The sequence below is a fragment of the Meriones unguiculatus genome, chromosome 7 (genome assembly GCF_030254825.1).
Source record: "Meriones unguiculatus strain TT.TT164.6M chromosome 7, Bangor_MerUng_6.1, whole genome shotgun sequence".
In the NCBI taxonomy this organism is placed as follows: domain Eukaryota; kingdom Metazoa; phylum Chordata; class Mammalia; order Rodentia; family Muridae; genus Meriones; species Meriones unguiculatus.
Genome location: NC_083355.1, coordinates 109662202 through 109683141, shown reverse-complemented (window position 1 = coordinate 109683141; position 20940 = coordinate 109662202). Strand labels below are relative to the sequence as shown.

At 45.7% G+C, this 20940-nt stretch overlaps 1 protein-coding gene across 2 annotated transcripts in view; it reads left to right on the top strand.

The window, feature by feature from the left end:
* Clmn (calmin) overlaps nucleotides 1-8994 on the top strand; it is a 94946-nt gene extending 85952 nt beyond the window's left edge. For both annotated transcript variants that reach the window (XM_060388121.1, XM_021647008.2), the window contains one exon: nucleotides 701-8994. In XM_060388121.1, the coding sequence (XP_060244104.1) occupies nucleotides 701-872 (172 nt within the window). In that variant the 3' untranslated portion in view covers nucleotides 873-8994. The remainder of the gene's footprint in view (nucleotides 1-700) is intronic.
* The last annotated feature ends 11946 nt before the right edge of the window (nucleotides 8995-20940 follow it).

Sequence of the window (20940 nt, the reverse complement as noted above, 5' to 3'; positions counted from 1 at the left end):
GAAGCTCAGACTTCAGGCTTCTGTCTGTCAGTCCCTCCACCACACCCCTCCTACCTTTCCCTTGGGAGGTTTGGGGCTGGGGTTTGGTTCTTAGTACCACCCATCCTCTCCTGCCAGTGCCCTGTTTATCTCCTGCCAGGCAAGAGCAAAATGGCACGTTAAACAACACTGCCTCCCGCTACATAAAAGAAAGGCAGCTCTGGCCCAGATCAAAGCCAGCAGTTCTTCTGAAGGCAGTATTTCAAAGACAAAACTTGCGGTGACTTTGCTTGCTTCTTTCTGGTGGCTGCTTTGAAATCGTCAGAGTCCCTTTCACTAACCGAGGCATAGCGGAGAGCTAGCTGGCTGTCCTCCCTCCTCTTCCTGGGCTGTCCCAGATCTGGCTCAGGATCAGCTCTGTCCCAAAGTAACTGTGTGGCCTGTGACAACTGCTCCCCCATGGCTGTCACTGTGCCCATCTGTAAATGGGCCCCAGAGAGCTCCTTCTGCAAGGTCCTGGAAATGGCTGGAGTCTGTGTGCGTGCTCCAAGGGCTGCCTGGATGGACCCCCTCCTGGGGCATGCACACAGATGGGGACCTCCCTGCTATATCACGGGAACCTTCACCTGTAGGTGGGCAGTGGGGTTGAGCATCAGGATGTGGTCCTGCCATCTAAGGTTCCAACCAGTGATGCTCCTGTCCCCTCTCTTTCCCTCCGCAGGACTGGCACCAACCCCTCTGGAGAAGCTGTGGCCCTGGGGAGCCAGAGTCCACCCAACGACTCCTTGACACAGTTTGTACAACAGCCCGATGTGATCTATTTCATTCTCTTCCTCTGGCTCCTGGTTTACTGCTTGCTACTCTTCCCCCAGCTTGATGTCAGTCGGCTCTGAAACGTGTCTGGAGAATAAAAAGTCAGGACCCTGGCCAGGGTGGAGTCTTCCTACCGCATCTTACTGTCTGTTCAGGGTGGAGCCACTTCTAAGAGATGGAAGACCTCGGAGGGAACGCAGGCCCCACCTCCTGCCGCTGTCTGGTTCAGTCTTTGCTCGAGTTTCCCCTTGATTCTCTAAGACCCTCAAGCGTGCTTTCCTCCCTCACTGTGTGCTCCAAGCTCAGGTTTGAGGCTGGATCTGTGGACAGGATATCTCCTTATGTGCCTTGTTTGGTCAGATGCAAGTCTTTCCTAATGTGTACCCCAAACCTGGGTCTTAGCATGTGCACATGCAGGTTTCTAAGGTCCTGGAGGAGCTTGGGTTACTTACTTTTACCTCAGGGGAGGGTCTGTCTGATTTCGAGAAGGAACGGAATCCATAGTAGGAAGAAAGGAGCCCAATTTTCCTCCAAGTGTTTGAGTGAAGATCCTACGACTCCCACGAACCTATTCCAGTCTGAGGATCCATTGCGTTGACTGGGGGGAGTTCAATAGCTCGTACCTGCCATCTCCCCAGGAATTACACCTGGGCGTTAGCAGACTCCAAAGAAGTCACTGGTATTTTGCCTTGTTGTTCTCTGAGGGTTGCATTTTTTTAAATTCACTTTTGCATTGATTGGTTTGAGGTAAAGCTGTAGTTTGCAAGCCTTCCTTGCCAGCAGGACCTCCTACCAGAAGAAAGCAGAGAAGGGGCCAGATTAGAACTGCATCAGAAGCAAGGCTCCCGCTTACTGGGATAGCCTGAGACTGACTCCCACTCTGTATGGAACCTGAAGTCTCTGTGAGGCAGCATGAGGAGCACCCCTCATGGGGGTGGGAGATGGAGGGGAGGAGATCGCTGGAAGTGCCCGGGCCAGAATAAGCTCCCACAAACGGCAGAACTGGGAGCGTTTCTGCAGATTTCAGGATGCCCACCTTGGCACCAGCATCCTTCTCAGCAACCATAACAGTTCTTCCAAGGCTTTCTGCAAAGTACCAAGGTGTAGGCTGGGGCAGACAGCTTGCAAAAGGAGGAAGGTTTCTTTCCTCACCCTCTTGTCATCCTCAGCTCCCACCGTAGCATTCTCTGTGTTCTTCTCTGCAAAGACTCAGGTCTGAGAAAGACTCTAGGCTTCTCCTCCCCTTCCCATCCCTCTTAAGAAGTATCTCCTAGGCGGCCTTTATAAAACCATAAACTGTTAGTCTCAGGAGGGGGCCTCAGGGAGCATCTTGTTTCACTGAACTTAGAGAGGCAGAGCAGGCTGGCCAACGTCACACAGCCCACTTGAAATAGACTGGCCATGAGCACCCAGGCCACCTAACCCCAAGTCCAGAACTGTTGTTTTTGTAGAAAACTTCCAGCCAGGTACACAAGTATCCTGAAAAAGCTAAGTAAAATGTCCTCACTCTAACAAAGCCATCACTTTTAGACCTTTTATTAGTCTTTAATCTTATCCTTAGCTCCTTCTAGAATGTTCTTGACATCTGTAAAAGCTTATGTATTGGTGACTTCTCTTGTGACAAAATAACTGACAAAAACAACCTAAGAAATGAGGGGGGAAGGAGGTGAGCTGAGGATCAGAGTTCCAGGGTACCATCTGTGATAAACGGGGTGTGGGGGTCATAGCAGCAGGAGCGTGAGGCAGCCGGTCACACTGTGTCCACCATCAGGAAGCAAAGAGAGACGAACGCTGGTGCTCAGCCCACTGTCTCCCTTCTGTTCAGGTTGGGACCCCCAGCCCACAGAAGGGCACTGCCCATATTCAAAGTGGGCCTTGCCTCTTTCTGGAAAAACCCTCAGAGACACATGCAGAGATGTGTTTCCATGCCAATACTGAACACAGTCAAACCGACGATGGAGAGGGAACATCACATCTTGCATTTGACATACGAGCATTGTTCTTGGTCCAGGTGTCATTCTCCTTAAGCAAGCCAAGGACTTGCTTATATTTAAACACAATTCAGACTGTTTACATAGCACATTGAGTCAGGACAGCCAAAACCCTGGCTTCCCAACCATTTTGATTGGTGTCTGCCTCCCCTCCCAAAAAGAATTGAGGCTTTTCTAAGGGGAAAGCTTTTGGGAGCTTGGGACAATTCCAGATTGAAGTCCCAAAGCTCCATAGAAAGTGAACTGCTTAATGAGCTCCCTGGTTCCATTGGCAGTTCAAAAGTACAGATGATAAAGGTCATATGTGTGATGTTTTATGACCTAGCGCATTGCACAGTCCTTGCCCAGATGAGGTACCAAAGAAGAGCTGACCCAGATGTGAATCGTTTATTTTATGGGTCTAGACCTTGGTCAGAAGTCTCCACACACTGTTTCTCGCCTCCTATAGCTTATAACAGCCTTTAAAATTTCTGCAGGCAAGATGCCCAAGAGTCATTCAGTTCAGGCTGGCAGGAAGTTGACTATTTTAAAGAGGAAAAAAAAAAAGAAAGAAACAAAACAAAACCTAATCTCATATGAGTGTGGGGGAAGAGACTGGAAATGAAAGCTGATGGGCAAGCCATCCAATCACTTGACATCTTAATTTTTTTTTATTATTATTATTTTTAAAGTGTGTGTGTGTGTGTGTGTGTGTGTTTCTTATGTCCTTACCATGTGACTGGGCATAGATCTGCAGGTGGAAAAATAGTGCCCTTTGCTGCTGCTTTCCAATGACATTCTTAAGATTTCTGATGCCATTCCCATCCCCATGCCTTTCTGCATGATGCAGACGCTCCCCATCCCAGGAGACATGCCCAGTCTTTTTCTCTTGGTGGCCTGACTTGAGTGTGTTGTATCTTTGCTGTAGCACCTGTGCTGAGTCCTCATGGAAAATTTCTTAAATTCTCTTGCAATACTTTTTTCTTTTTCTTTCTGGATCCCTGGTTATCCCAGTGTTGGACCTCCCTGGCTCATCCCCTCATATTTTTATCTCTTAAGTCTCCCACTTCTGTTTTTACCTGCTTTCAGGGGGATTTATTCCATCTTCTCTTCTCAACATGAACGTTTTCTTTTGAAATTCCTTCTTGTTCTCTGGGGTTTGTTGCATAGCATCCTGTCTTGGTTCAGGAGTGTCGGGTTTGGGTGGTTTTTGTTTTTGTTTTCTTTTGTTTTGTTTTTCGGCTGATGTGTTAGAGTGTTGCCTGCTCTCAGAATCGCCTTTGTTTCTTCTCTATCCCATTTCTCTTGGTTGGGCTGAGTTTCTGCCTTCCACATTCTGAATAGATCTCCACGTCTATTCACGTTTCAGGGTGATGTGTCCAGGAGCTGGCAGGAAGCTCTGACAACCATCTGGGGAGATCCTTCTCTAGTGCCACCCAGTGGCACCCCCGGGAGCCTGCCATATCAGCAGTTGCATGTTTCTTCTGGGGCTTAACTAGCGCTTTCTTACAGGTCTTCCCACCACTCCCCTGCTGGAAAAGAGGGACACACACGGCAAGGCTGCTGCTAGCCCCTGCAGTGCACTTGTGCACTCTTAGCGATGGTGTCCCCTCTGGGCAGAGGCCACCAACCACACCCGTTTGGTTTAATTGGCGGAGGACAGCTGTTTTCTCTTTCCCTGAGCAGATACAGCCCTCAGCTAGGACAGAACAAAGGCTCTGGGTTTTAACTCCCACATGCTCCCTTGGTCAGGAGCACAAACCAGAGGATGAGACCCAGAAACCTCTGGGTACTGTGTTCTGGCCCTGAAGTACACAGTCTCAGGAATTACTATGTAACCTCCAGAACTTGCTCTTGTCTTGCTTAGTCTGTCCCTGGGTTGCAGTTTTCTTGTTCTCTGTGGGGGCAGGGGGCCCACAAATCAGCACTGTACCTTACCCTACCTTCACCATTCCACACCAGAAGCCCATTTTAGGTGCCACAGTGGGTGGTTCCTCAGTGTTGCACCCTGCAGGCCCACGGCATGAGGACCCTGCCTGGCCTCTTTCTCTGTTGGGTTCCCCTTCAGCTTTGTTTGGGTGGTGTCTGGCCTTTGACCTGTCCTTTCCTGCCCATGACTGTGGAACTTCCTCTCCTTTGCATTTATTCCAACAGATGTCAAACGTAAGTAAGCACCTATGTTGTATACTCCATCCTTTGCTTACTTTTGCTGCTTTTTGTGTTTGTTCTTTGAGACATGGTCTTACTAAATAGTACAGGCTGGCCTTGAACTTTTGATCCTCCTGCTCCATTCTCCCAAGTGCTAGGTCACAGGCATACACCACCATGCTTGGCTTCTGTGTGGCATCTTGATCCATAAATGCCTCTGTGTTTTCTTGCTGGTTGAGTTAGGTGGCTCGCTACCCTGCTGACTTCATTATCAGCTTGTCTTGGATGAATCTTCTGAAGCCATGAGATGTCAAGGGTGGGAGAGCATCAGGCAGCACAAGGAAGCTCTGTTTGCAGGTCATGGCTCAGAGTGGTCCTTTTTCTCCTATATTTCCAGTTTTACCACCTGCTCCCACAGAAAACTTAAATCTCCGAAATCCTTACAAGACACAAGTCTATGAGGTTACATGGTTTCTAGCCCCACTGTGCCTGGCACCCAGCTCCCCACTGCCAGGAGAATGTCCACACTGACATTTGCCAGACAGCAGATAAGGTTCTTCACCAGTTGGTGTCTGGAGTGTGGGGAGGATTTTCCCCTAAAAGTGTGTGACTTTCCCTAGCTGTCGGTGACAGAGCCTGGGGGCTGCTGGACAGGTATGACCTTGGAGGAGAAATATGCTCCAACACTCTATATCCAGGCCAGTGTTTCTCCACTGCTGGGCTCAGCCTAGATCTAGCAGCGTTCACCTGCACTGTAAGCAGTGGCATCAAGAGGGCAAGGCTTCTCCAAATCATAGTCTGGTGGCCTTGGGGGTCATGTGAAGGTCTAATACCTTCTTTAGAGATGAAACTGAGGCAGAGGATCAAAAGTGACTCTCCAGCTACAATACCAGCACAGGCAATTCAGTAAGGCATTATCTCAAAACAAACAAACAAACAAACAAACAGAAACAAAGAAAGCAAAAATGAGGAAAGATAGACTCATCACCTTTGTAGCTAGTGACTTTGGTGTGGACATTCCTTGCCACTGAAGGTTTATATGAAACTCCAGCCACCCTTAGTGAGGCCTCGGAACACCCCTGGAGCGCATCTCACCAGTCAGCCAATGAATAGTGAGGACCCCTTGGAAGAACATAATGAGCCTGGCTTCCATGGTGAGAGCTGTCTCTTTCTGTGGATGTCACTTGCTTGATGAAGTCAACTCCTTCCTTGTGAGTTCATCTCTTCCTCAAACTGCAGAGGGCTGAGTGAAGTCTGAGGCCTAGCCTCCCTCTCCCTCTTGCTTGGAGACACTGTCCTTAGGAGTCTTCACTCATTTTTCTGTCTGGACTCAGGATGAGGCAAGTACAGTATCCAGGATCTGAGTAGCAGCCAAGTCTTCTAGCTTGGCCATCATCTATGGTCCTGATGAGGCAGCTGTTCTCATGCGCCTTCCAGGACCTAGGCCGAGTGGCTGCAGATTGTTAGTGCTAGGTTTGTTTTGTGTTTTGTTTTGTTTTTTTCTCATTGGCCGAAAATTGCTATGGAGGTTTCCACCCATTAGCCAACGTGAGACAGCCCAGAGTGACACAGAAAAGCCATGCCTACACTGTGCCTCATTCCCTGGATTTACTGGACTATGGCTTCTGCCAGCTTCTCTCTAGTCCCAGATACCTTATCGCCAGCTGCCCAGTCTTAAATCTAGCAGCTTTTACAAGAGGAAGTGTTAAGCCATTGTATACTTGTAAACTCAGTTGGCCCTGCCAACAGTCCAGGGAAGTATTTTCTTCAGGGAGGATCAAAAGCACTGGAAAGAATGAACAGGTGGCCACAGCTTAGAGCCAACAAGCTCCGACTTCTGTGATGAACTTCACTGCTTAGAAAAACAGTGATAACCTGCGGAGACTCTGGTTCTGAGGTAGCAGTCTATTTGGGAGTTGTGGATGGGTTTCTGAGTCAGCCCTTCCTTATGAGTATACCCTCTCTCTACCCCACCAAGTTTTGGTACAACTTGGCCCAACCTGTGTCATAAGCTCTTAAATCCCTCAGGAGCGCGTGAAATCCACGGTTAACCTACAAACGCAAATTTACAACAACAGCAACAAAATGTTGGCCTCCAGCTTTGTAGCAGTAAAATCTCATCATCCAAAAACAAACACACAGCCTCGCAGTCACTTCGGTCAACACCATGTCCTGCCCCAAACTGCTCCCCCTCTCCCTCCAACACATGTTTCTCAGAGAAAGAATTCAGGTATTCTTTCTCCTCTAAACATAAACCTAGAGAAAGAAGCATTTAGTGAAAAATAAGGATTGAAAGCCAGCCATGGTGGTGCACACCTATAATCCTAGCACTGAGGAGTCTGGGGCAGGAAGGTTGCCAGCCTGGACCGGGGAGTAAAATGCTATCTCAACAAAACAAAACAAGACAAATCAAAACAATTGCCCCCCCACAAAAAAAAACCCACAAAATAAGCTTTAAAAAGATTTCTTTTATGTGTGTGAATGTTTTGCCTGAATGTATATATTTTTACTCTGTGTATAGTGCCCTAGGAGTCCAGAATGGGGTGTTGGAAACCCTGGAACTGGAGTTACAAAAAGTTTTGAGCCAAACCCAGGTTGTCTGTGAGAGCAGCCAGTGCTCTTAAATCACTGGGCCATTTCGAGAACCCTGCAAATAAATTTTTTAAAGTGTCAAAACAAGGGCAGAAGGCTGTGAATTCCTTGGATGCAGTCATAATCAACCTATTACATGGGACTCCTTTTTCTTTAAGTTTAAAAATCATGAACTTTGCATTGTTATTTACAAAAAAAGAAAAAGTAATAGAAAAATCTCACTTGTTTCAGCAAATGCTTTTTTTCCAGGACATCAAAAGTCAGTAGGAACTAAGACTGCAAGGCTGTGAGCAAAGGACAACCATAGAATGCCTGTGTCCTTAAATGCCCCGTGAGGATTGAGACATGTTTTAAAGGAAATTTGGGAAGTTCCCAGGTCTACGGCAGCCTCTGGCCTGGGAATCACTCCCTGGCTCAGCCATGGGCACTTTACCTCTCTGGCTAGAAGGCTGAAGGACCAAAAACAAAAGCCCTTTGGGTTTTAAAGTTCCAGGCTCAGCAAGGCATCTCTTTGTTTTCATTTCAGTGTATGGCCTGTTCACTCCATAAATGCACTTGTGTAAATGAATAGACTGCCAAACTTTAGCGCTTGGTTTAGTGTCCGAGAAAGGTGCCTTGGGGAGAAGTTTGGTCAGCCATGGGTAGCCTTACTGTTACAAGGTTTGGAGTAGAACTTGGGGAGCTCTAAGTCTACACCCCAGACAGTTTCTGGGTGTGTGTGGGGGATTCTTTGAAATGCAAAAATTCAGCTGCAAGGATAATTAGGTATAGGCGACTGCCTGGATCTTTCCATCACTCCCAGCCTTTCCCTCTTACACTAGCAAAGAGAGCTGTGTAGAGCATCCTTGGGGAGGGAACGGTATAGAGGTAGGGTCTACAGTAAAGGGTGAACCTGCCTTCTGCCCTTGAAGTTGGACCTAAGATGCTACTACCTGCATTATTTACTTTTGTGATGATAACACCAGCCAAAGAGAAACAGGAAAATGGGCTCCCAAGCGTTGTTGGGACAGGTTGTTTAGCCTGGAGACAGGACTGTGTTCAGAGTATAGCCCCTGAGTACTGATCAGTGTTTCATTTTTTTCAGAGCCTGAGCTATAGTTAGTAGACTTAATGCTTTTTCAGTGGCATTTTGGGGGACCTCATGGCTTGTGCCTGAAAGTTGCAGAACTGCTGGGGACAAAAGAAAAATGTTATTTTGTGGTACAAGGATTATTTTTGTCTATTTAGTGTGCCTAGCTATAGCTTTATTAAAACAAAGGGATCTTTGTAAAAAAAAAAAATGCTGTACGAATATGCGCTCTTATTTATTGATTATTGTAAATGAAGATATAAATGGATATTTGCATAATTTATACCTGTGGGAAAGTCCCTGGAGTATTTGTTACTTGACTGTTTTCTATCATGGAACATTGGGCCTGGTGCTATGATGAATGACCTTGTAAAATCACATGTATTCTTAAGAAAAATTTTCAATATAAATTTCTTGAAGTGATCACCTCTCTGCTGACTTCTTTGCTCATGCGCACATGTGTGTGTGTGTTTGTGTTCTCTCCAACTGTCCTTATTTTTGTTTTGTTTTGTTGTTTGTTTGTTTGTTTGTTTTTTTTTTTGAGACAGGGTTTCTCTGTGTAGCCTTGGCTGTCCCTGACTCACTTTGTAGACCAGGCTGGTCTCAAACTCACAGAGATCCGCCTGCTTCTGCCTGCCATAGTGCTGGGATTATAGGCGTAAACGGTTTATTGTTCCTTTCTTAAAAGTAGTACTAGCATCTGCCTTCGCAGGGAGCATGCTCTTCCCGGGCTATGTCCACTTGTCTGGAGTCTTTTTGAGCAAAGTTCCAAGAAAGAATGACAACAGTATGTCATCCCAGAGGGTCTGCAGGAGGCTGGCTGTTAGACTTCTGTCAGACACCATAATCCTTGGCTGCACAGGTGAAAATGCAGTGGTAAGATGTTTGCCTGTAAACTATAACACATCCTTCGTCTACTTCAGTCACCTCAGGATTACTCATGATACTTACTGTGACGTGTGTGCTTGTGTAAACAGTTGTCAAAGTGTTCGGGGAATAATGGCAGGAAGATCGCCTGTCCATGCCATGTGAAGTACAGACTCGGTGTTTTAACCCTCGTTTTTCAAATCCTGATCCACACAAGGGACTGGCACAGTGGAAAGCTCTGTGGCTCAGAGCTACACTGCTGGGCCTGCATTCCTGGATTGCTTTTTTTCAACCAGCCTCGTGATCGACAGTAAGCTGTAAAAGCCTCGTTGGCCAGTATGGTAGCATATGCCTTTATTCCCAGCACTCAGGAGGCAGGGGCAGGCGGATCTCTGTGAGCTCAAGGCCAACCTGATCTACATAGTGAGCTCCAGGCCAGTCAGAGCTACACAGTGTGGATCTGTCTCAAAAACAAGAACAAGAATAGCCTTCACGCAGAGGGTGGCAGGAGTCAAAAGGGGATGAGGGAAGAAGATAGAGAGTGGAAAAAATATGTGCCGCACACTGGCTGATCTCTCTACATACTCACCTCACCTTCCACCATCTTGTCCCTCTTTGTGTGTTTAATCTTTGTTTCGGGGGCACCAGAGGTCAACTTGTGGAGTCAGTTCTTTCCCTCCACCACATCGGCGCTGGGGATCCTCAGAACGGAGTTAAGCACTGCTGAACCATCTCATTGGCCCCACATGTCCAGTCTTTCTAATTCAGCTGTCTGACTCTTCACCAGCCTCCTTAATGCCACACGGAGCCTGCTCCCTGTTTGAGTAAAGAAAGGGAGAAGACACAACAGCCCGTGGGGGGGAGGGGGCTGGGTTAAGGAGAGGACTGGGTGGGAGCCATCTGAGAAAGACAATCCTGTACACAAGGGCACTAGAGCCAGTATTCAGCCGGGCCTAGTCAGCTTCTCCTTGGCAGTTAAGCCTTGCTGTGCACAAGAAAGTCATGCCATGGGAAGCTGCAGGTGTAAAGATAGGGTGACATTTTTCTCTCTGGTAACTGCTGTTATTTTTTTTATTAATTTCAGCTGCATGTGACAGAAAACTCAGATATCAGTGGCTTAAACCACCTATGGACAATTCAGGAAAGGGCTGGAGAAGTACCTCAGTTGATAGGCCGCTTACACACAGAGCCCTCAGTTTGATCCCCGACACTACAGAAACAAGCATAATGGCTATGCCTGTACCTATAAATCCAGCACTTGGGAGGTACAGACAGGAACTCATCGTTGGCTATATAGTGAGTCCAAGGCCAGCCTGGAATACATGAGACTTTGTCTTTAAAACAAAAATGAAAACTTGGCGATGGCTCAGTTGGGGAAGTGCCTGCTGGGTGAGCAGGAGGACCTCGGTTTAGTTCTCCAACACCAGTGAAGGTCAGCACGACTACACATGTCTACTTCTGGCTCTATAGGTCAGGCAGGGAGCAGGAACCGAGATAGCCATATCCGTGGAGCTCAGTGTCCAGGCAGTCTAGCCAATCTGCTCTGCGTCCAGTGAGAGACTGCTTCTCAAGTGATATGGTGGAGAATGACAGGGAAAGACATGGGATGTCAACTTCTGGCCTCTACATTGCACATACATGCACATACATGTGCACATGAACATACACTCCACATAAATATAGAAAAAGAAGAAAATACAAAAAGTTTATTTTCACCTCTGTCTGGAGAGGCTTTCAGGCTGATTCATCTAGTAGCTGGCCTGTCCTTCCTTGCTACTCTTGGATCTCTTGTGGCTAGACCATCCCTATACTGTGGTTCCTATCCCCATGGTCCAAACCGAACACTATATTTAGATAGCCCACCCCGGTACCTTGCTGCTGAGTGGAGAGAGACGTAGCTGATAGTGTTCAAGAAGGACCACATAACATATCTTCCTTGTCTGGGTGAAGCCACTGTCCACTGTCCACAGGAGGGAGACTGTCTTTTGGCTGGTCGTGAGGTTTAGTGAATTGCATGGAAGACTGATGTGTTAGTTAGTTAGTTAGTTAGTTAGTTAGTTAGTTAGAATGATAAGGATTTTTGAAAGCTCAAAGTCCACCACCCCCAGTGGCACACCTCCTCCAACAGGGCCACACCTCATAATCCTTCTCAAACATTTCCACCAACTCAAGACCAAGCATTCAAACAGATGAGCCTATGGGGCCATTGCACCACAAGGTGGATGATTTCTTTTTACTCACAGTCTCAGAAGAGTCAGTCTGTATTTAGTCTCTAGCTGAATGGCTGAGTCGCCGTGACCTGAAGTCTGAGCATTATGGCAGCGATCATGTGATCAGAGATCATGTGAACAGGAAGCACAGAATGGGGACAGGGTGAGCACAGACATATTCCTCAAAGACACAATGATCTACTTCCTCCAGTGAGGCCCCAGTGTTGACATTTCCACACCTACTGGTAATGCCACCAATTATAAACCAACCAATAGATTAATCTATTGATGAAGTTAGGGCCCTCAAGATCCATTCATATTCCAAAAGCTCTGGGGACCATGCCTTCAGTACATGATCTTTTGGGGCAATAAATACTTTAACCATAACAAGTATAGTTTGGGACAGCATCCCAGGTGGTGCTTGCCTAGGTTCTAACAGTTGGGGTGGGCCAGCTGTGATAGCTGCCTCCCTCAGCACACGGGCCTTCTGGTTGGGTTCTGGTGACAGGTTAGAAAGTCTACCTTCCCTCTGATGGAGCACACCAAGCATCTGAAGTGTGGAGAGAGACATGAGGGACATACTTGGCATGTGTCAGGTACTCTCCCAGATGCCAAGCTGTGCAGCACACAATCCCAACACTCCAAATGGTGAGTGCTGCATCCTCTCACAAAAGGCAAAGAGCTTAAGAAATAAATGAGTAGAGAAGAAAGGGCAAAACTGAAATGAAACTCGGAGGCTCCAGGAACTTCCTGACACATTAATGTGCTTTCCCAGCCCCTTCAGGTAGCCCCAAACAATGTGACCCAAGATGCTACTAGGAGAAGGTCTGAAGGTCTGTTCTCCCTCTGGAAGATTACAGGAGCATGCAGTGCCCCAGACCAACAGTCAACTCAGAATCTGAGGGATCTCAGACCAACTTTAGCTTTCCCAAGCTCAGTTCCCATCACCCTTGCCACATCCCCACTTTGTGAACAAAGATGAGGCCCATGGAAGTGACTCAGGTGTCAGTAAAATGACACCATCCTGTCTGTCTACATTAAACCTCCCTTTTCCTGGGGCTCAATCCATCCCCCACCCACTCTTCCTTCCTGGACTTTACCGTGCCACTGCCACAACAGATCAGGAAAGCATCCCTGGTGGCCTTGGGTTTTCTAGACAGGCAGCAGCTTTTCTCCTGTGCCACCATCTCTAGTCTCTACCCTGGCATAACAAAAAAGCCTGCAAAAAGGCAGCAAGAAAGCCACAAGCCAATAGTTACAGAACCCAGGTTGTGTCATTCAGTTTTGCTAGGCTGGAGAATGACCTATTTGTGGTTACCAGAGAAAGGCCTAGAGTTCGAGGTGTGTGTGTGTGTGTGTGTGTGTGTGTGTGTGTGTGTGCGCGCACACACATAGGGAAATAGTGTTTACACCATGGGTGTCATGTTGTAGGTGGTTGTTTGCTAAAAAACAAATAAACAAATGAACAAACAATGTGCTCTGTTCCTGGGGATTGTGGGAAGATTCCAGAGGACATATGTGAGGAGAGAGCTTAGCTGGGGCCTGGGATGGATCTGGGCTGATCTGGGGAAAAAAGAATCTCCCAAATTGATAGGTGTTTATGGGGTCACTTCAAATCATATTGTGTAACAGAGGCACAAGGCACTAGACATTTTGGTCCCAGTGCCATACACAGGACGATGTGTTCAGGGCTCCTGCAGTGTTTGTGGTACTGGAAGACAGCTGGTTTGGCTCAGTTCTGACTGGTACCCTGATGATGCTGGAAGGTGCCATCTTACTGTGTAACAGCTAGACAAAAATCTCTATGTACTTGGAGGCCTTGACACCAGTGTCACTCCATGGCAGAAAGGATTCTTCATGTATTGAGTTGTAAAAGGAACTTTTACTCACCTGTTTTAATTGTTGCCTCTGTCTGCTAACCTAGTCCTGGAAGCTTCTGGCCTCTGTATAATCTAACCTAGCTTAGAATATTTTCAGCCTCTGAGACTTACTGCTGAATAAGCTCACCCTTTCTTTGTTGGTGTACTTTTTAAAAACTCTTTTATTTACATTTCTTATATCTGTTTCTCCCTACACCATCCCAGTTGCTTCCAACACCCCAACACCAGGTAGGAGAGAAAAAGGTTGGTAGGAGAGGAGGTGCAGTTCTTTCTTAGCTGCTTTCTACTGGTTAGGGTTGTCAGGTTCCTTTGAGCCAGTCCAATCCTTGTTTCCAGAGATCTCCAACTTCTTGTCTCACTCCATCAACAGCAACAGGAGCCACGGTGGGCTTGGAAAGCAGCAGCAGCCTTGTTCTTTCTCAGAGCTCTGTGGACACTTTCTGGGCTCTGGCATTTATTTTCTCTACAGAGTCCTCAGATTTAAACTATCTGCAGCTGGCAAAGAGCTCCTCTCAGAGCCTGCATAGGGAAATAGTCTGCTGCTGTGGACCATCTGAATCAGTCCCACATCTCATACCCGGGATTACAAACTGAACGTTCTGGCTCAAACTTCTCTTCCAGCCGATTTATTCAATCTGGCTTTTCTTTCAGCCTCCGAGTTGCTCTGCTTGGCCTCAAACTAACTCCAACAATATTTTCTAGTAATCTGGTTTCTTCTCATTCTCTGGCTCATTCTCTCATTCATCTTTCTGTAAAACTCTCCTGGTAAAACTGCCTCCTCTCTCTCTCTCTCTCTCTCTCTCTCTCTCTCTCTCTCTCTCTCTCTCCACTGCCTCTTAAGTAGCTTTCCCTTTCTTCTCCTCATAAGAGTTGGGCATATTCTATTCTGTCAAATCTTTCTCTGATTCATCACATTTTCTTCCCCTCAATTAGGCATCAATTTCAAACATGGGTGCTTCCTTCTACAAACTATCTTTACCTTCATTGTTTAGGATTAAAGGCAGGCACCACTACAAACTGGATCTAAGCTTTTCTTTACCTGAAATTTGCTCTATACCAGCCTGTCCTTGAACTCAGATCTGCTTGCCTCTGTCTCGTGGATTAAAGGCATGTTTGTATTTTATCTGAATCATACACATCTAAAAGGTCTTTTGATGTGATCTCTTGCCAGAACAGCCATGTACTGAATTAAAATTCCTCTCCCCTGACTAAACCTACTGTCTAGGTGTGTAGTCAGAAGAAGGCTCACACTGTCCTGGTCTAGTTTTTTACAGCTTTCCCACTACAATGTCCTAAAGAAATGAGGAGGGCCAGCAAGGTGGGCGTAGGCCTGTCCAGCTGTCTGCCTTCTCCAGTGTGCGATGTAGCAAGAAAGCCCCTCCCCTCCTCACTGTCCTCACCAGCAGCATCAGCAGTAGCAAATGACTGTTAAGAAAATTACACCATCAGTCAGATAAGAAATAGCACATGTCTCCGAACCCTAGAGGGCCATCTTCAAAACAAACTGGACTGTTTGCAAGTATCTCGTCCCCACTAAGAACAAACTGAAAATGATTCAACTGCTAAATCAACAGCTGAGACATGGACTTGGAGAAGTGACTTAGGCATCATATTCAATCTAATAGTCACCCTGGTTGCCTTAAAACAAAAACAAAAACTACACTTACCCTTTGGAAGGTAGCAAGTGTACATTGGTCCGGTAAATAAGTTTTTCTTCAAGCCCCTCACACACCAAGATTTGGAAACCCGATTTCATAGGTTCTCTTGATGGGCTTTGAGGTTTCAAAAGCCTCCTGCCAACCTAGCACTTTCAATATACTTATTAAATATTTTATGTGTTTGAGTGTTTTTGTGTATGTCTTTGTGTACCACGTGCATGCATAGTACCCACAGAGGCAAGAAAAGGGTGTCAGATCACCTGGAACTGGAGTTATATATGGTTGTGAGCCACCATGTGGCTGCCGGGAATCAAACCCAGCAACCGGTGCTTTAATCACTGAGCCACCTCTCCAGCATGTTGAGAAACATTCTATACTTTATTTGCTGTCTACATTCTTTTACTGTTCATCTTCTCATATTCTGTAACTGGGTTGTTTATATTACTAAGTTTTTAAAATTATAAAAGTATATATTACAAAGACCAGTCATTTTTTTTTTTAAGATAGGCATTTGGAAAACATTATTTCCAGATCTGTGGCTTGTCTTTTGATTTTTTTTTTTTTTTTAGTTGTATCTTTTTCAGATGATGGAAGTCTTAAATTTTGAGATATTTGATCTATTAATTTTCTTTGGTTTATACATTTTTCCTATCTGAGAAGTATTTGTCTAACCCAAGTCTGAAATTATTTTTCCATACTGTCTTAGTTAGAAATGGTATCCTTTTGGGTTTTATATTTTTGTCTATGATACATTCAGTTTGGTTTTTGTACATAGCATTTTTTTTTTTTTTTTTGTATACCAGATACTATAATGGTTAATTCTGTCACTTAGTTCTAGAATTAACTAACTTCTGGGCAGGTCTGTGGAGGTATTTCCTGAAAGGACTGACAAGGGGTGATGACCCTCCCCTAGAGTGGGCAGCACCTTGGGCAGTGGACCAGCCTGTGCTTCTTGCTGATGAGGGCGTCAGCTCTGTTGCAGAACTGCTGCCATCAAGACATCCTAAAGCCACGTCATTAACAAGGAATGGTGTTGACAAAAGGAAAAACTGTATGGAAGGATGGGAGGGTAAAGAGCATCCACCCAAAAACCAACTGTTGATTTTGCTAACGATGTCAAAGGAATTCCAAAAATTGGTGCAGAGCAATCAGTTATCTGTGTTAGAATTCTGAAGGGGAACAGAACAGGTCGACGGGCTTTATCAGATTGGCTTAAAGGAGACAGGGTTGGTTGGTAGTCTAGCAATGGCTGACTGCATACAAGTGAGGTTAAGAACCTGGGGGCTGCTCAGTCCATGAACCTGGCTGCTGCAAGAGTCCTGATTTGGTTCTGAAGTCTGGGAGGATCTCTGAGGAGCCACTGGTCTTCGGTCAATGTTGGAAGACTAAAAAAGCTGATGTAAGCAAAGTGTGGCACACTTCGGTTGTTGTGATATTGGGATTGCTTAGATTCTAACAGTAGCTTAGGGAGAACTGACATTTTTGCAATACTGAGTCTCAGCTCCATGAACACGGTACACCACTCCATTTATTTTGCCTTAACTTTCTCTTATCAATGTTTTCTAATTGCAGCTTAGAACTCTTCCATTATTGTTAAGATTTTTCTCAAAGTGGTTTTTTTTTTTTTTAATTTTGGGTGCTTTAGGCAAAAACAAACTAATTTTTTGCTTCTACATTATAGCAGTCATCAGACATTTGACTTCCAAGGGTGTAGAGTTTGCTGTCTGCCAGAAAGCAAGCAATTCTTCAGTGGATGCCAGGTCCTGCTTCTAATCCTGTTCATTTCTGACATTATCTGCTTGGTAGAAGCATCTGATCCAGGACTTCCACAGATGTCAATTATAAGGCTGTTGCTCAGCAACCAATTACAAATTGGTATTCCTATAAATTCACTAGAACAGCTCCCAGAATGCAGGGAAATGTATAAAGATAATTCCAAGGTATGAAAAAGGAGGCATGAACATTCCATGCCCTCAAAAATACGTCTCTCTAGGAACCTCCATATGGCTCTATCTGGGAGCCTCCAAAGACTTCTACATTTTTATGGAAGCTTCAGTCCATAGGTGCTTGGCATTGGCTGCTGGTGATCAAATTCACCTTCACGCTTTTCTCCTCCCTGGAGGCTGGAGGTTCCATCCTTCTAGCCCTGGCAGTGCCCACCCTGAAGCTACAGAGGGGCTGCCAGCTGTCAGTTACCTCAACAGCATATGAAAGCATCCTTTTGAAGGTTCCAGGAATTGTATGAGTTATATGCTAAGGAACAGGAAACAACACACACACACACACACACACAGATATTATATCACAATATCCAGATGCCATTGTAAGACACTTAAAATAAGAAATTTCATCTGATATGATACACATCCACTAACTCAGGACTTCATCCTCATGATCGCTCAATGTTGATATGGCATCGGTTTGACATGATACACAAATTCACTTGCTTTGCTTTTCTATTTTATGAACCAGTCTCTCCCTACTGTGTGTGCCAATTTGATCTTTAGAGTGTGACAAAAGTTCTTCCCTCTTTGTGCCCACCTTTGTTAGAGCCCATGTAGTATTTAATGATAATTCCTGAATGTAATCCCATTTCCTTCTTCATCAATAAACTCTTCAGTGACAGAGATCATCTTAAAAATGAAATTCCAATTCTCACTATAACATAAGAATACAATTATTTTCATATATCAGCCTCCTATCCAGTGATCTTGGCAAATTAATATGTGTTTAAGTGGCTCTTTTGTAGATAATTTAGTCTTTTTTAAAATAGCTTTACTTTTCCTTGTTTTAAATTTTCACTTTTTATATGAAAATAATTCCAAATGTGGTGATGGCAGGAAAGTGCAAAGACCTGCCCTACTCCTTCATTTCCCAGACTCACTCACTCTCCCCAGCCGGACCTATATATAGTGTCTTTAGGACAAACAGGATTATACACTTTATTTAGTTTTCGTTTGCCTTCTTCTTTATTCTGAAACCATTTGAAAATCATTTTCTTATTGACAGTTTTCATGCCCTGGGAATCAAACTTAGGTTGTCAGCTTTAGACGCAAGGGCTCTTGCCTGCTAAGCCATCTTGCCACCCCTCCGAAACCATCCTGAAGTCCGTCTTCAATTACCACATCTTAAAAATTTTGACGACTCTTCAGTTTCGTTCTGTCTTGTGGTTCCATAATGCACCCAAGATGCATTTTTTTTCTTTTGGCAGAAACACCACCAATGTGGTGTTGCTGTGGTCATCACTGGTGACACTAATGACAGAAGATGGATCTGAAAGACCCTGGAGCTTACACCCTTTGCTCTTTGGTAGAAGAGCTGACTTCTGGCTGACCTGGACTAAGCAGGACTGTGAGGAGACAGGAATGTGGACCACTGTATAAGTTCTGGTAGGTAAGGCTGTGTCCAGGGCCTCCTATAGCAGACCTCAGCCCTTGGTGTGCATAACCCCTAAAATGTCTCACGGAGTTTTCTTTGATAGTCTCATAGTAAGAGAAACTAGGAAAGCAGCTGGGCTAACACAAGCATGTAAGAGTCTGTGGTGTCACTTCCACCCCATCTCAGGCTGTGGCTGTTTGCTGCATATCCTGCAACTGGCCAAAGCAGACACTGTCCTGCTGGACTTTGGCAATGAGGCACACACATCTGTGCTCCGCCCACACTGCATAATAACGAAGGTTGGGGTCTGCAGCTCTCAGTCACTCTCTGCAGGAGCATGTCCCCTAGGAACCCCTGCCATAGGTGTACTTCTAACTCGACACTTAGAAATATGACAAGATGGAGGATGCGGCTCTAGTGGGCTAGGTCTACGACCCCCTCCCATGACAACTGACTCCATCTGGGTGGGATGGCATCTGCTAGATTGCTCTTTCGTAAAGTTATCACTTTCCAAAGGATTCACAGGGAGATGCTGTGAATCTATGTCAAGAACTCTCATGCCTTGTTCAATGTCTATCTGCCATCTCTCCACCAGATTTAATAAACATAATTCCCAAATGGTCATCGCTCTCTCCCTGCCCTAGCACTCCTAAACTTATTCTATGGTAGCGAAGAGCTCTCTCTCTTCCCCAGGTTTTTTGTTTGTTTGTTTTGAGTTGATTTGATCAGTGTGGACTCGTGAGTTTCTGAGGGAAAATACAAGTTAGCACACAGAAAATGCATTGCACATGGTATTGTACCATTGATTAATGTGGCTTGAAATACCAGCTTCGAGATTCCTGGAGATCCAAACAAAATGTGAAACTCTATCCCTTACAAGATTTTATATCGCCAGCTTGAAAACAGACCAGCAACTGGAGCATGGACAGACAGACCACTGGAACGGAGGGATCCAGAACCCAGACAGTCTCTACAAATGGGCAATCACTGGGAGTCACTCCTCACCCCATACGCTGGATCAGTTCTTAGTGGAGCAATGCTGAATTGCAAGACCCGAGGCCTGCATATCTGTAGCAGAGAACTGGTAAATTACGGGCAAGCCTAGGGGCTCTTCCACATTGCCACAGACATCTGTTCTTTGTGTGTATGCATCATATTAAAAACAAGATATAGCATATGTGTATGGCTTGCCTTGCTTGTGAAGACAAGTTTGAAGAATGAACAAAAAACCCCAGCATTTTTTGTTTGTTTGTTTGTTTTCTGAGACTGATACTCCAACCAAGGACCATTCATGAAGATAACCTAGAACCCCTGCACAGATGTAGCCCATGGCACCTCAGTCTCCAAGTGGGTCCTTAGTAATGGGAACAGGGACTATCTCTGACATGAACTCAGTGGCTGGCTCTTTGATCACCTACCCCTGGGGGGGGGGGGTGCAGCCTTACCAGGCCACAGAGGAAGACAATGCAGCCAGTCCTGATGAGACCTGATAGGCTAGGATCAAATGGAAGCAGGGGACCTCTTATATCAGTGGACTGGGGGAGGGACATGGAAGGAGAAGGAGGAAGGAGGGTGGGATTGGGAGGAGAGGAAGGAGGGGGCTGCAGCTGGGATACAAAGTGATACATAAAAAATAAAACTCAAAAGAGAAACAAACAAACAACAGTTTGTTGTTTGGGACACGAGAGTGGGCATAGAGGAGAGACTTTACTGTTTATTTTTCATTGCTGCTGATCATAATCCTGAATGGGTTATCTCAAATGCTAAAATCCTATATATTGAAAAACTCAGAGATTATTAAGGGTCAATTTCAAGATCCCCAAACTGAGCAGGATATATAGGGAGCACTTACTTGCCATTCATGAAGCCCTGAGTTCAATGACTAATAGCCCTGAATTTGCTGGAGTTAGTTGGAGGCCAAGCAGAGCAATGCAGGGGCCAAGAGAAAAACCAGATTGAGTAAGTCAGCTGGGAGAGGAGTTTGAGCCAGAACAGTTGAGTTGAACCAGCCAGCCCAGAGCTCAGTAAGAACAAGAAAAAGTGAGCTTATTAAATAGTCTCAAAGGCTGAAAACATTCTCGGCCTAGTTTAGATTGTACAGAGGCTAGAAGCTTTCAGGACTAGGCCTAGGTTAGCAGAAGGAGTCAGTAAGCCTCTGAGATAACAACTGAAACAGGAGAATAAAAGGGTTTCTCTGTGTAGCCTTGGCTTTCCTGGACTCACTCTGTAGACCAGGCTGGCCTCAAATTCACAGTTGATCCACCTGCCTCTGCCTCCCAGAGTGCTCGGGTCACAGGCGAGCACCACTGCAACCCGGCTCAAGTGCACCTCTAGTATGAGATTTCATTGTTTATAAAGGACCACTTTCTTTCTTTT